Source organism: Empidonax traillii, unplaced genomic scaffold, assembly GCF_003031625.1.
Source record: "Empidonax traillii isolate 1590-97213 ecotype Southwest subspecies unplaced genomic scaffold, ASM303162v1 scaffold247:size2371522, whole genome shotgun sequence".
Classification (NCBI taxonomy): Eukaryota; Metazoa; Chordata; class Aves; order Passeriformes; family Tyrannidae; genus Empidonax; species Empidonax traillii.
Window position 1 is genome coordinate 2,191,749 of NW_020955440.1, and position 15,652 is coordinate 2,207,400.

The 15,652-nt window shown below is 40.4% G+C and overlaps 1 protein-coding gene across 1 annotated transcript; it reads right to left on the reverse strand.

Moving 5' to 3' along the window:
• Positions 1 to 73: 73 nt before the first annotated feature.
• Positions 74 to 13,232, reverse strand: RGCC (regulator of cell cycle). Its single transcript, XM_027888906.1, has 5 exons — positions 13,100 to 13,232; positions 12,748 to 12,927; positions 3,857 to 3,964; positions 2,322 to 2,384; positions 74 to 676 (listed from the first exon to the last, which is right to left on the reverse strand). Exons 1-5 carry the CDS (start codon positions 13,188 to 13,190, stop codon positions 669 to 671), a joined length of 450 nt encoding a protein of 149 aa, XP_027744707.1. The 5' UTR covers positions 13,191 to 13,232; the 3' UTR covers positions 74 to 668.
• Between the last annotated feature and the right edge of the window lie 2,420 nt (positions 13,233 to 15,652).

The window sequence follows — 15,652 nt, forward strand, 5'->3', positions numbered from 1 at the left end:
AATTTTAAAGCTAGCTTTTATATAAGGTTTAAAATAGGTGTTACTGTCCAAATCTCTAACACCTCACTGTAACTGATTTGTATTAAAGCAAATCTGAGGAAACAGTTTGACCAATTTTATTATTTTTCCAATTGCATTAATTTTACATAGTACAAAATCCTCTTATTTAAGCAATCATAAAACCAGCATAACAAATTTTGCCAGTCAGGAAATACACCTTTATCGAGATATTTTAAAGCATGTTGTTTTCAATAAGAGTTTAATTTGTACTTATGTTTCAGAGTTGTCATGTACATAGGAAGCTTCCAGACATCCGGATTCCAGTTCAGAATTTATTTGCATATAAAAATATATTATCATGGAAAAAAGCATTAAAGTTCTCAACTATATAAAATTACAAATATATTTGCATAAAAGCAACTTTAAATTACAATTTAAACTATATTTTAAAGCAAAATACAGCTGTAACATTTAAATATTATCTTATTCCATCTGCTGCAACATAATTGGTATTGCCACAGTTAAATATTTGTAGGAGTTTAAAAAGGTTACGTGCAGAAGGTATCTTGGGGAGCAAAGTTACCAGACAAGGGCAGCAGTTCTCAGGGATTGATGTCACTTATCCTTCAGAGGACACCCACAGGCAAGCACAGTGCCAAAAATTGATTTTACATACCTGAAAATAAAGAAGAAAGATCATTACATTCTATATTAAATAAGATTGCATGCTGTTGACATACCAGATACCCATATACACCCAGGTTGTTAGACTGCCTGACAAGCCAAATTATGTCTTTTTCAAATTAATATGAAAGCTGAAACACTAGTGTGTAAAAATATAAGACAAGTACTGTTCTAACAAGTGCCTTAGGCTTGAAAAGGTATCTGTACAAAGTTCTGTGTAACCTCAAGCATATACATACAACTCCTCAAAAATGTGATGATATAAAATATCAGATGGAATTTGGACCTCCTACTCACTGTACAAATGAAACTCTAAGATCACTAGAGATTTTCTTAGTTGATATTAAAAAAAAAAAAACAAACAACACAACACCAATTAAAAAACCAAACAAAGAACCACACACAAAAACCAAACCGAAACAAACCCAAACCAGAACAAAACAAAACCACTAAAACACTAGAGCAGGTGGTAGTTTCTGCCTCATCTTTGACGTGCCTTGCAAGGGAAAAATGAAATCTATATACTATAGGCAGCCCCTTAAGAGTTAGCTGCAACATGGCTGTGCAAGATACAGTAATGTAAATACGTACTGGTTTGGGGTTTCATTGTCCTACACAAACCTTCAAAAACTCAGATTTTTTTTTTTTTTCAGAAGAGCAGTCAATTAAATCTCAGAGGGAAAGATGGAGCTACCTGAAGCATACATCCATGATACAAGACAGAAAACTAGAAATATATTTTAAGTAAGAGAAGTGAAACCAGGATTCAGATACAAGTAAGACAGCAAGGAAGTAAAACTCATTAAGGGTAGGTGTCTTAATTTAAGGCCAGGTCTTCAAGAAATACAGGGAAGGGAAAATACCTAATGAATCCATGAAACTCTCGGTTCAGAGTTTGAGAGGGCTTTGCTTATGCTGCTATTTAAGTCTAGTCTTACAATTTGTTGGTTTGGGCTCTATAGCTTAGCTGCACACAAAACAAACAAATATATCAAAACAACACAAAAACATGTTTTATGTCCATGTTTTTGTTTTTGTGGGTTTTTTTCCTTTAAGAATCATAATGAAGAATCCATTACTATAATTGGAAGATACAATTTCTAGATAGTGAGAGAAAATGTGATCTAAATTCCATTCCTGGTAAAGACAAGCCCAAAAAGGATTTTGACATTTAGTTTAAGTGAATAGATACAGTTTTCTGGCTCCTCAATTCTTTCATAAAGCAAAGTCCAGAATAGAAAGGCTTTCCTCACCTATGATTACTCCTCCTGTTATTTAGCTTTACAATGAAGGAACAAATCCCCACATTTTAGCTGAGTTTTGAATATTCAGGAAAGCAATGTTTACTTTATCTGTACACTGACAAAGAATGGTGAATTGCAGCTGCCTCAGAGGTGGAGACAAGGGTTCCTTGAGTTCAGCCTTTGTCACACAAGCTAAACTGCATGCCTTGAACATTCAGGCAAAGATCAGAATTTAGTCTATTTCACCTTCTTACAACCAATGATTCATAGGACTAGCAAACTAAAATGAAACTGCACCCTATAAACTATTTCTATTTTTCCCTTGGCCATTGGCTTTCATCACTCTTTCACAATACCAACTAACGTGCAACCTACTAATAAAAATCTACTTACTTGCTAGTGTTCTGTCAAGATCAGCAATGAAGTCCTCCAGTTCTTTTGTGTCTCCAAGCTTTGCTGCAAAATAAGAGCCAATACTGCTTAGACATGATATATTTCTTTGGCTAGAAGAAACACCGGAACCACAAAATCCTCCAAATCATTTTCAGTGGTAACTAACATGCTGTGGATTATTGTCAGTCAAATTCAGTAGAGTTGCTGCAATGTCCAAATGCAGGGAAGACAGAATTGAAATTCTAGCTTTTGTAGTTTTCCATTGGACAGAAGCAATACAAAGCAATCCCTTGTTTAGTTTCCTTAAAAAGCAGAGGTTGAAGTGAAGAAAAAAAGCTATGTGTCAACTAATCCATGTCCTTGTTACTGTGGGCATCTTCCTCATTTCATCTATTCAGATACCGTATGCATGGTGCTAATAAAACCCCAGCCAATTAGCTGCCAATCAGTATCACTGGTTTGCTGTGCTGTCAGATCTTTTGATCTCAGCTCATACACCATGAATTTGGAACTGAACATCCACCTAAGTTTTCACTCCTGAGAACACCACTGGTTCCATTCAATCTAGTTTTACTGCACGTGGCTTCCTTATCTTTCTAATCTTCATTTCTGTGGTCTATTCCAAGCCCGTTCCAACTCTATTTCTGTCTTTCTGTCTTCTCAACAGGAAGAACATCTTGACCTTTGGTGTAATTCCTTGTCAAGTATTTCCTTTCAGTTTAACTGAACTCTTTTGGTACCTCATATTAACTATTACTCATTATTTCTCCCTGGTATCATGCTAATTGAAAAGAAAGCATTTAACTTGTTTTTTTGTGACTTGTTACTGTGGAAAAGACATGAAAGCGTGAAAGGCTATTGAACATTCATATGAGAAGACTAGCTGCAATGAAAGCACCATGTAGTAGCTATGTATGAGTGTTCATTTATTGATGTGTCTGCTCCAGAGTTAATCCAAATTAACCTGAATGAAGCATGGTCATGGGAAGTTAAACCAGCTGCAAGACAGAAGCCACTTTGAAACAGCATAGCTCCAAAGGATGAAGGAATTACTAATATATGGCTCGTATCAGCAGTACAAATATCTATATGGATCTGGGCAACTGTGTTAACTTAAATGGCAGCATATGGCTTCAGAGGAGTCTCTGTACCCCTGCATTCAGTCTACGTGTTTTTATAGCAGGTGAGACACAAGCTACTTAGTTGCTTCAGCAAAGAAGTAACAAGTGCATAATATAACTGTTCTGTAAGTATTACAATTAATCCTTATCAGACAGAAAACTGTAATTTTCTTTAGCTCGTGTTTCAAAACCAAAACAGAGCTGCCAGTTCACCTGCAAAGAAGTGCAGATACAGCAACCTACTGCCACTTACAACACAGACAATAATACTTGGATCTGAAGTGTGTTTCAACAGTAATCCTTAGTTTTGTTATCATAAAAAGGAAAAAAGTCCATGCAAGCATGAATCCCGGCTCACAGGAAGAAGCCCATACAGTTGAGGAAGAAAATGCCAACAGTTAAAAATAAGCATACCTTTACATGGAGTTACAGACGGAGATGGCAAGCTTGGAGTAGATGCAGTTGAAGAGTTGAGCTTTTCATCACTGAGACTGAAACTATTTCTGTAGAGCGAATCTGCACCTGCAAAAAGTAACATTATAAAGCAAATCTAACACCTGCAGTTTTGCAATATAATTGAAACCAGAAGTGGGGCCTTTCCTATATGGTCTGTTGAACTCAACAGACTTCAAAATCAGAGGACTAAATAAATAAATTCTGTATTGTGTGAAGGCTGTTGTTCCCACTCCTACTGTTAAACAGCAAACAGTTCTAGGCTCTGCCCTCACCCCCAGTATGGAAAGTTTAGCTTTCCCTGAAGTCAGCATCATTTGAAAAATATTACAGGAATGACAATTATTCCACATCAGCTTAATTAGACCTGGTAGGACCCACCTTACTCACAATATTCTGGGAAATTCTGTTACCTTAACTTTGCAAAAGCTATATAAAAAAAGCTGAATAGAGAGCTCCAGAAAAAGGACAGCTTCCCAGAATGGAGAATATATTTAGGGTTGTCCTTTATTCTCAAAGCAAATGCACCCATTTCTCCACACATTACCCTGCTGCTTTAGATCTTACATTCTAGTACAGCATCTTTTCATTTTCTTTTATTCTATGACTCTCTGGAGTTCATGAAGCAGTATATCAGTACCCAAGATATTCTGCAATTTCATTTTAGGTCATCTTTTAAAAAAGGTTTATATGCCCTGGAAAGTAACAGGAAAGGTTTCAATATCATTTTGATGTTCTTGCATTTTAGACAAGGTCTTAGGTTTCAAAAGTATCAAAAAATATCTTTACTTTGTCTTTTTTTGAGTTTGTAACAACAAGTTCCATGATGCACAGTGCACACAAAGTGTGTATTACAGCACATGCTGAAAAGGCCTTCGTTGAAAGCTTCAACCTGGAACACTTTCCTCCTTTGCATGCATTTTGGTCCACCACTGTACTGTATCTTTCAGTTTGCAGTCAGCTTGGACCCTGTTCTGGCAAACACACGTGCTACCCACAGCACCATGTAGACATGAGTGATGATGTGACTGATCTGTTACCCGGGACTCCCGACACCAAATCAGCCACCAGTTGGTATTTCTTGTATATAAAGAAGAATATGCTTCTTCATGCCATCTTTTAATTGCAATTTCTTTATCTTAACTCTTAAAAAATGCCTGTTCTCTCTAAATTTTAGTAGATCCAAACCGATGTACTTGAAACTTCAGATACCAGAAAGATATGATGAATACAATGCAGAATTGAGATAACTATAGATAGAAAAAAAAATGGAAAAAAGAAGCCATTTTAAAAGTAGTTCCTAAAAATATAAAAAATAACTTACAGGGGTAAAAAAAAAATAAATCTGACACTGCTCTGCAATGATGAGTGTCACCAGTCCTGTATGAACTGTGTGTTACCTTTAATGGAGAGAAAGTATTTCCTCCTGAAATCAGCTTACAGATTTCCTACTAAAACCACACTTCTTTTCAGCCAAGATGCAAACCCCAGCAAAGAATAGAATAGAATCCCAAGAAACATAGAATGGAAAATTCTAGCTGTTCAGGACAAACCCACCACCACCAAAAAGCCAAGTAACTTGTAATAGCTCTTCACACAAACAGTGCTGTAGCCAAGACTGTAACTCACAGAAACACTGACAGAACAGATGAAACACCCTCTAGGTTATGTATTTGAAAAAAAGCAGAACAAAAACTTCCAGATTATTTCATATTTCAAAGGTTTTACACCTCATTGAATTAATAAAAAATAATCCAGAGAATGGAGACTATAAAACTGAGTGTACTTTTAATGTGGAGTCTATGCTACTAGAATCCAGACACCAAATGTAGTGATGCTGGGGATTTATATTGCAAACCAGTCCTTCTCATACACAAAATCCAACAGTTGCTCTTACCTAGAACCAGAATAAAAAGTTCTTTCTGTGAAAGTTTGTGAGGGCAACTCATATTGCAAAAGCTTTAGTAAGCCATTCAAATTGGCCACAAGCTGTTCACACAATTCTTTCTTTATATCCATGTACACATCCAACCTAGCAGTGACCTCTGATATGTTTTGTGGTTTCCTCCCCATGTTTCTTCTATAAGTAGTTCAAAGTACTCACTGCTTACTTTGCAATGTATGGACAGCAGAAAATGGTATTTCATACTGGCTTCCACAAACCTTGTGCTGGGAAATATTTACAGCTGGGCAAAGATAAAGCGAAACAGAACTGTTGCTTTAAATATCTGAATGTTTTTCTTCCAGTTCCAAAAGGTAAAATGTTTTCACATAACGGTGTTATCTTCTGACGGACTATTGATATTTTCCTGAAACTTTCTCAAAGCAAAAACACACTTGAGCTACTGGCTGTGGCTTACACATGGCACCAAGCACACAAAATTCTGGTGGTATAAGGAAGAATGCATTGACTCCACCATCAAAGTCACTATAACTGCTGAAAACAATGTACTGTTAAAAAAATACTTGGGACATCCATCGCAGAAAAATATCTGCTTTGGCAAAGTGTGGCTGTACGACGGAAAGCTCTGGGAAAAGAACACTTCAGTTCTTGCTCTCTACCAGCTGCCACAGCCAAGATTCGCTCATTCACCTCCAATAATAGCCCTTGGAAGGGTTCCACAGCTACAGAAATACAACATCCTCTGCAAACCAATAAACAGAGGCTGATGCCAAGGATCTCTTTGCTGCTATCTTTTCTCATCCAGCTCCTTCTCTCCCACTGCAAGTTTATCATTCACTACTTATTTTTCACTTTGTACTTTGATTCTAGACCCTGTGCATATATATGAACTATGCCCCTTCAGCTGTTTTAAAACACACTCAAATTGTCTTTTTAGAAAAAGGTCTTAGAATCTGAGTTACTGAGTTCATTTACATCAGTCATACTAAGCCAATAGCTACAAAATTAGGGGGTAGGAATAAATACTGGTGTATTTTACTTTGGCAGAGTACTCTGTAGTTAGTATTGACCTTTGTTGTTCCAATATACAGTTAAACCACAAAAAAAGAAAAACAAACAAGGCAACACCATGTAAATATAGAATGTCCCCATGAAATGAGCAATTGATAGGTTCTGGGCAGTAATTAACTGGAGGAAGACTTTTAATTTCAAAACAGACAACAGAAAAGTTCAGCTGTCCAACTTCTTTGATATTATGCTCTTTCTAGTACTATAGTTCAAGATAATTTTAAAGAGCATTGGAAGAAAAATTTTTACTGTAGTTTTCAGTGGGTAAGTTTTAGAAGAAGAAAAATAAAGCAAAACAAAAATAAAGCTTTCAGACAGGAGCTTTAGAATTCCACTCAAATGTCTACAATCTGTGAATTTATTATAAAACGGTAGCTCAGAATTTAATAAGACTGCACAACTAATTCCTAGTCAGAACATAGCCTATTTGCTAAAAAGTATGAGAAAAATCAGGAAACTGTAATGCCACCAGTAGAAGTGAGAAATATTCATGATATAAAGAACTTGTTTTACAATACATATGTTGCAGCCCTCAAGGACAGTGTTTATTTTTATCTAATCACAGTTACAGTTTGGCTGCATTGTTTATTTTTTTGTGTGGCTTTTGCCTAGCTAATGAACATCTGGTCCCAGACTGTTAAAAAAAAAAAAAAAAAGGTGACACCATTTCAAATCACATACTTACAAGCAAGTGACCTAGGAAGTCAGAAATCTAGAACGTTATATACAAAACATGTTTTTCTTATTATATACAAAGCTTACCTCTCCAATCCCCCACCATGCTCACACTCTAAAAGGCAGCGTTCCCAACTCTAACCTTCCCCCTTACTAATCTTCCTTTCTAATGAGTAAGAGCAACAGATATGCTGGAGTGGTAAGAAAAAAAAAGCACATTTCTCAGTATACTGAAATACCTGGAGAGAAGGGTTTGCACCTGAAACTTCTGATTTTTCTTCCCCTTGGACATATCAGTAATTCAATAGTTTCTTAATTTGATAGTTCCTCAGATCATTTCATAAAAAGTTTATTTCTCCATGGGAGTCTCATTTCAGGGTTTTTTCATTATAAATATTGCCTTATTGTTTGAGACAGGCCACTGGAAGTTCACAGACACAATCTACCTCCTCATAGCGTTTCCTCTTCATTAGATTGGGATTTGCTACAAAGACCAAAGTCCCATCTACTTCCACATCCTGTCTTTCACAACAACTCATAGCAGATGCCTATAGAAGAGCTTAAGAGTGGTGCAACCACAAGCTGATAGTTTCAAGACAAACTCTATCAGATTCTTGTAAAGCACATATCAGTATCTTTTCTGAGACAGCAGTAGCATCAGCCTAAGCAGATCACAATGGCCCCATCCCTTCTGCTGTGATTTTATCTTGTTATTTTTAAGTATGTGAACTTTTAATATCCACGATACCTTAAGGCAGTATATTTTACAGTTTAAGTGTTCACCATGAAAGAAATAATACCCTTTTTTTTTTTTTTTTTGTGAAACGTGTTGATTTAATTTGATTTCCTCATACTGGTGAGGTAGCAGTCACTTAGGATTTTCCAGAAGACTTGTCCCCACCCAAGACATCTTTAGCCTGGCTGTCCCAGTCTATTTAATCATTCAAAAACTATTTTATGTCTTCATTTCTGTTGCCTTTTTCTTTACCTTCTTTACAGTCACACATTACATGATTGCCAATATAAACAGGCTTTTCAGGGTGAGTGCTTCAGCTCTAGATAGCATGGGCATTAACACAAGCAGATGGAGACATCCATGGCATGTAACCACAAATGCTTGCACTACGACAGGCACTGGGTGTTAACAGATCCTGTTCAACCCCTTATTAAACTTGCACCTACTTGATTTTTAAATTAGAAAATTAAGAGCTCTAGGTGCACTCAGGACTTCATTGTGTTTAAAAGCCAGGGAGTATGGCTTAGAAAGCATGTACACAGTTATAAAAGTAACTACGAAGGAACACTTCAGGCTGTGTGAGTGCAAAAAATGAACTGAAGCATTTATTTTGCAATGCTTTTAACAGGGAGAAGATGGACCTTTCTCAAGAAAACACAGAGCTAGAAGTGTGAAACATTTCTGAGAGCAGAACAACAGACTATGATTTAGCCTTTCAGTGTTATTGTAACTTTGGCATAAGAAATACTAGTGTTTCCCTTCTCAACCTCTCATGAAGTCCAACTTTCCCTTCATTATCCTAAGCCTAAATTTGGAAGACTGTCCTGACATTGCCATATACTGTGCTAGCACAATGCACTGACTGACATGCAATTTACAGAGGCAAGCCAGCCCTTTTCTTCGCAAGCTTGTTCTGACACAAGAAGAAAATGGTATCTGTAAGAGTGCCTCAATATAGCATCTACACTGGTGGCTTTTGCCAGAACAGCACTCTAGCACAAATCCCATTTTATCACAACCAACATATGCTGTAAATAGCAAAGAGTTATTAAGTATTCCTCAACACAGAAGTTCCAGCATGATTAATAACCTAAAGTACGAAGCTGCTATACTCCCATTCATTTGAATACATCAAGCTGAAACACAGCCAGTCCTCACAGCCCAGCAACTCAAGAGTGTTGGAGTAACTCCTCAGTTGCATCAAGATTTCTAGCACTGATCCAATCAGCTGTTGTGGTTAATGTAATACTTGTGGGCCAAGATCATCACAGACATCTGCACATACAAGCCTTTCTGTTACTGTAAGGTCTAGAGTCCATTCTGGTACGTACAATACTTAACCACAGCCAAGCCAGACCTCATCCAAAGATCATTTAGTCAAATAACAGGACAAGATGTAGAAGAACAAAGTACTATCACACCCATTTTCCACAGTAGTGTCTTCAAAAGTCATACTTTTTCTTAAGAGCCTGAAATATGTAATGTAAAAATTTAAATTAATATTTTTGGAGCTAGCTCCTCAAGAGATTTTAAGGATAAAAACAATATTTGCAGGATTAGCTACATTGATAGAGATCTTTTGTAATTTTTTCTGTTAAATTAAATAGGTTCATCCTCAGGACAGAAACCCCAAGAAAGAGAAGGCTTTCCTTACCCTACTGGGCAGTATTGTTCAACCACTTGACATCTATTACTACCTTGTCATAAAGTTGAATTTAAGGCTAATTCAGGGGCACTGAAAGAAACAGGTGCGACAGTTTAAAGTGTCTCCTCCCCTTACAGTTCCATCCCTGATTGAAAAGATAGCACCGCAGGAGTGGCCAGAAGATACATGCACCTAACCTCAGCCGTATCAGTTAGGAGGATTAGATTAAACAACAAACAACAGATAGTACTAAAACACAATAGTCTGAACTGTTCTATAAACACAGGACAAAGTGTATTTGCAGTAGTCTTGGCACTGGATAAGATTTTTGCAAAGACAAAGAGCCTTCATAAACAAAAAGATCATTCAAACTATCTGCAGATAATATGGTTAGAATTTCTTTTGCATTGCTACATATTCATATTATCAGAACTTGCTCTTTCAGCCCAGTTTCTCCTTGATCCTAAGGGTGACCATGGAAAAAGGAAAGTCATGAATTCAGCACTATAATCACTAACACTGAATGAGAGAAACCAAAGGGAAAGTGAACCTGTAGGGGAAAAGAAATCCTTGATTTTGAACAGCAAGAGCCTGGGTAAGCAGGAAACTCCCTGCATTTATTCTTAAAAAAGGTGTAGCTGGATTACATCAGACACTGGACCCTATTTTATAAAAAGTGCTTTTCATAAACCTGTAATTCCTCTCCAATCCTACTCTAACTTCAAAATAACAAGTTGTTTGCACTGAATGATGCCTTTAGGAAGAAGAGTTTTACTGGACCTTTCCTGAGACATGGGGAGAGCTGGGTTTTTTTTGTTTGTTTGTTTGTGGGTTTTTTGTTTCCCTTCCCTTAAACATACCCTCATACACTCCTGATGCACCCTCCAGCCCCCATACATGCCAGTGTCCGGAAGACAATCATTTTGATTTCTCCAGAGCCACCTTTTACACTATGCATCACCAAGGGAGGAACTCAAGCACAGGATGGGATTCAAAAACTTGACAAGTTCCTCATACACGATCGTTGAGGACTTCATACACTGCCATTAAACCCCGTCTATCCTACTAACCCATTAACGTCTTCAGCCTAAATCAGTCCAGATTTGTGACACAGATTTTTATTTTTCAGAACTTCCTGAAGATCTGGTCTGCCCATTTATACCAGCATGCTTTTTTCTCACCAGGCCTTCTGCCCTGTCAGAGAACACCTCCAAAGATCCTTCTTGTCAATTCTAACAGAGCAATTTTAAGCACTTTTTGAGGTTGAAGTTTTCTGAACCACAGCAGACGTGCTAAGTAACTGCATATAGTTTTATCCATGCAATAAGTTCTTGATATTGGGCTGAGATTTTTTTATGTCGTTCTCAACAGTAGATTATTTCACTCTATCATAAGTGTCTCAATTGTGAGACACAATAAGTGTATGCAAGAGGTTAATATATCTCAACACTGAAGACTGCACAAGAAATAATAACACGGGCTGTACTGCTGTAGTTATTAACAGACTTAGAACACAGCTCACATAACTTCAGTTTGACTCAATAAAGGCAGATCTCACCGCACACACCCCCAGCCATCCAAGACACAAGGGTCCAGACTAAACTGGCCACACATTTCCACATCCTTAGAGGGAGAGAGATACTGACAAAGAGCGATTCGCCCACTACAATATGAAACAGCAGAACAGCACCTTAATCTATGTACTACAAAAAAAACCCCAAAGGCACTGCTAGGCAAGGCATGCATGTTCAGGGCAGGTCAAACATTACCTATCAATGAAATTAATCATAGCCGTGATGATGAAATAAAGGGCTCTGATAATCTGGAGAAGCTATGCTCTCACAGCTTAAGTACTAGGAAGATAAGTATTAGTGTTTTAGCACTAAGTCAACAGAACTGCACCCTAACGCCTTGAACTGATAGAGGCAGAATAGAAATTAATGGAGCGGGCTTATCATAAATAGCTGCAAAATAGATAAGTTTCATAAAGCTTCCTAGGATCTAAAAAACCTGGCTACTGTTAGCAGAACTTACTTCTGACAAAGTAACCTACTGTTCCCAAAGAGAACAGCAGTTTCCAGACTCACTGTCTGGAAGAGAAAATATGTTTTCTCTCTCTGATTATTAACAACAGTAAGAAGGGTTGAACTTTTTTCCAAGTTAACTAGAAACAATTTAGTTCCAATTCTATATTTTCTTGCTCAAAGCAGCTCTACACCCTCCCTGTTCCAATTTCTGCACACACCATTCATATGCATCTACTGTACTTGGGCACAACGTTAGCTTAAAATTAGCACCTCTGAAACAGTGATAACGCTATTCCATCCAGTGGGATGGACAGATATCCATCCAGATAACGAGAAGTCTGGATGAGTTTCCACCTGTTGTAAAAAGCACACTTTAGTTCACTCTTTTTCAACAGATACTTTTGGCTACCAAGACACGATACACAGTCCCTGCGAAGCCAAGAGACATCTTTCACTCCAGACGCCGGGACGCCCCGGTGTCCCGCAGCCGGCTGGCAGCACGACCTTCTCCCGCAGACCTCTTTTTTGCGCTCCTCTGCCCTGCAGCCAGCCCTGATGCGGCTCCCCTCCAGCCACCCTACCCTCCATTCAACACTCGAGAGTAAAACCAGCGGGGCCAGACTTCTCATCCAAAACGTTAACGAAAGGCATTGTTTTCAAAGAAACAGACGGGTTTAGCGCTCCCGGATTCCTGCCTCTCTCAAGGAGGGCGACGTGCCGGTTTAACACCCGCTTTGGAGCCCACTCCCCACCCCCGGGCCAGGCACAGCCGGCACGGACGGACCGACAGACACTCACTCTCGGAGTCGCTGAGGCCGCTGCCGTCGCTGACGCTGGCGCTGCTCCGCCGCTTCATGCGCTCCAGGTGCTCGCCGTAGTAGAAGCGGCGCCGGCCGGCGGGGCAGGAGAACTCGGCCAGCACCGCGTCGAACTCGCCCAGCGCCTCCGCCAGGCCCCCGCCGCCGTCCTCCCCCGGCCCTGCCGGGCGGCAGCAGCGCCGTCAGACCGGGACGGGCGCTGCCCCACCGAGACCCCTGCCCGCCCGCCCCGGCAAAGGGAAAGAAAAAAGGAGGGGAGGGGAGGGGAAAGGAGAGGAGGGAGGAAGAAAGGAAGGGGTCCCGCCCGCCCCCCCTCATCCCTCCGCTCCCACCTTGCCCCGCCGGCCGCTGGGCTGCAGGAGACTTCATGGCGGCGGCGGGCGGAGATGCCCCAGCGCCGCTGCCGCCTCCCGCCGCCAGCATGAGCGTCCCGGCTCCGCCGCCCCTGTCTTATAGCCCGTCCGGGCAGTGCCGAGGCGGGGCGGGGGGCGGTGCCGCGGGCGGTGCAGGTGCGCCGTGCGGGCTCGGGGGCTGCGGCGCGCCCGGGGTTCGGCCGGAGTGTGCGGGCAGCTGGAGCCCCGCTGGCAACGCAGTCACCGCCGGGAGGTGTCGCTTCTTGTCCTGCGCCCGCCGCCCCGGCAGCGGGATGGGGGCTCCTCCGGTGTGATGCCGGTGCGTTAACCTCGGGACCGGCTGTGTGCCGGGCTGCTGGCGGAGGGAGGATTCAGCGAGCGTAAGAACCAGCTGCAAGGAGGGACTCTCACGGGAACACAAGGCTGGATCATCCAGTTCCGTGGCTGCTCCCGACCGAGGGCACATAGCAGGACGGGGTGGCAGCAGCTCACTCGGAGTGAGCCCGTGGCTTTGCATGCAACTGCTGCTCGGCCACCCCAGGAGTCCCTTCCATCCCCATCCCCATTGCATTGTGCTGGCATCTGTCCCTGGTTACTGCCCTGCTCCATACGTTAGTGAGTAGTGAGCAGTGGACTAGGCCACGGGGACAGCTGAGCCACTTTGTTCCAGAGGGTGACCCGAGGAGAGGAGCAGGTGGCAGTGGAAGTGTAAGGAATGCTCAGGCACAGGAAGCCACTGCCCCAGGTGCATCAGCCAGGGAGTTCTGTGGTGGAGTGCTTTCCTTGTTCTTAGGAGAAAGGTATTAGCACTTGTCCTGAAGTCAGGTTAACCTGATGTTTATACATACCATAGCTACAGAGTATTGGTCTTGTGCTGTCTCTTGCTTGCTTTAAATGAAAGCTGTCTGAGCAGCTAAAATACCAGTTCCATTAAATACTCGCTGGGGAAGACTGTCATATTTAGTTACATCCAGGAAAACTGAAAACGGGCACCAGGTGCTATTCCACGAGAATGCATCGGGAGCTGTAATTATGCTTGTGTGTTGATGAGAATATTTAGAATTACTAGAGTCTGGGACAGAGAGAAGGAAGGAAAAACATGTCTCCAAAACTTTTTGACATTCTCAGACATGCTGTCATTGCTCCTTCAAGATACAAAATGAGAAAAACAATATTCTAGACAATAAAACAGATTTGTTCACCTCTCTTTACTGGCTGATATAGAGGCATTTATTTATTTTTGCAGTGAATCAAAAGAAGTTCTCATGGTGAAGTTCAATTGTTATTTATTCTGTGGCTTCCTCCTCCCTTGTGGTCTTCCTCTGTTTTTCTTTCTGCTAATAAAAGTGGATACAAACAATCCTTTTTAAAGACCATAGTGTCACAGATGGAAAGCGAGGTTAAAAAGTGGGGAACAAGGAGATACAAGGGCATGACGTCAATAGCACAAATAGGACGGAAGATGATAGACATGAGGCAGAAAGGAGAACTGTTGAGTATGTGACTAGGTAGAAGTTATAGCCCCAAAAGATGAGGGCCTGGCCCTGCAGCAGATGTTAATTCTCTTTTGCTCAAGCATCTACATGTATGATCAGCCCTACCTGTCCACACACATCCCTGCCAAGCACTGGTCCCGTGCTTGGTCTAAAGACGTAACTTAAGGGCAAAAGATGTTTGAGCCTTGAATCTATCAATTTTGTGAGGAATACAGGCAAAATAACCAAAGGGTACGAGTCCTCCTGTTCCCTTCCTGTTATTTCTCATAAAGATGGTCAAAGAATCTCACAGCTTTTTGGAATGGTGTCTTAGGTCGCATCATAAAGAAAGAGCACAAGAAAGAAATGATGCTGTACAACAGGGCTTGAGTTGCTTGGGGCCTTGCTGCCACAAAAAAGGGAAATGACCTGCTCTGCTTCTCCCTTCTTGTACTCCTGGCCTAGACCTTTTGCATGTGCTTTGAGCAGGTTTGTCTCATCTTCTGCTGAGCCAATTCAACATGCTAAAACAGCAGAAAACTAATCTGCAAGAAGGTAATTTTCAGTTGAACTGAGTTGAATGGGCTCAGTGCAGGGAGCTAATAAAAGTAGAGAGTGGATGGCTAGAGGGAAAAAAATAATTGCTTCCCTGTAGTAATATAAGAATTTATCCCCAGTATTGTCTTAAAATTATTATTTTACACTCAAATTGACATTTTCAGAATAATTTTGAGGCATGATGTAGAAATTATTCCATAAACTTCCATTCTTTACAATCACATGTTTGGGAAATCTTTCCTCAAAGATAACCTGGGCTTAAAAATCCTTGGTTGTGTTTACTGCTGCATAGATGAGTCTTTTAACATTTCTTTCAGTAAATACTTGAGTTTTCTCCTAAGCAGTCTTGATTCTGCTGAATGCAACTGAGACTCAGCTGGTGAACTTTAATTTTCCACATAAACCATTAGCTTTTACAAGAGGAAGCAAAGATTGATTTTTATGCTTATCAGTTCTATGTCATAGACCATGTAGCCATGCACATCCATAAATATTCTTG

Coding starts and splice junctions, on each gene's coding strand:
- RGCC (XM_027888906.1), bottom strand. CDS start 13,190: ATGCTGGCGGCGGGAGGCGGCAGCGGCGCTGGGGCATCTCCGCCCGCC. Junction 3,965..12,747: donor CGGCCTCAGCGACTCCGAGA/GTGAGTGTCTGT, acceptor TACTTTTTGCAG/GTGCAGATTCGCTCTACAGA. Junction 2,385..3,856: donor GTCTGTAACTCCATGTAAAG/GTATGCTTATTT, acceptor CTTATTTTGCAG/CAAAGCTTGGAGACACAAAA.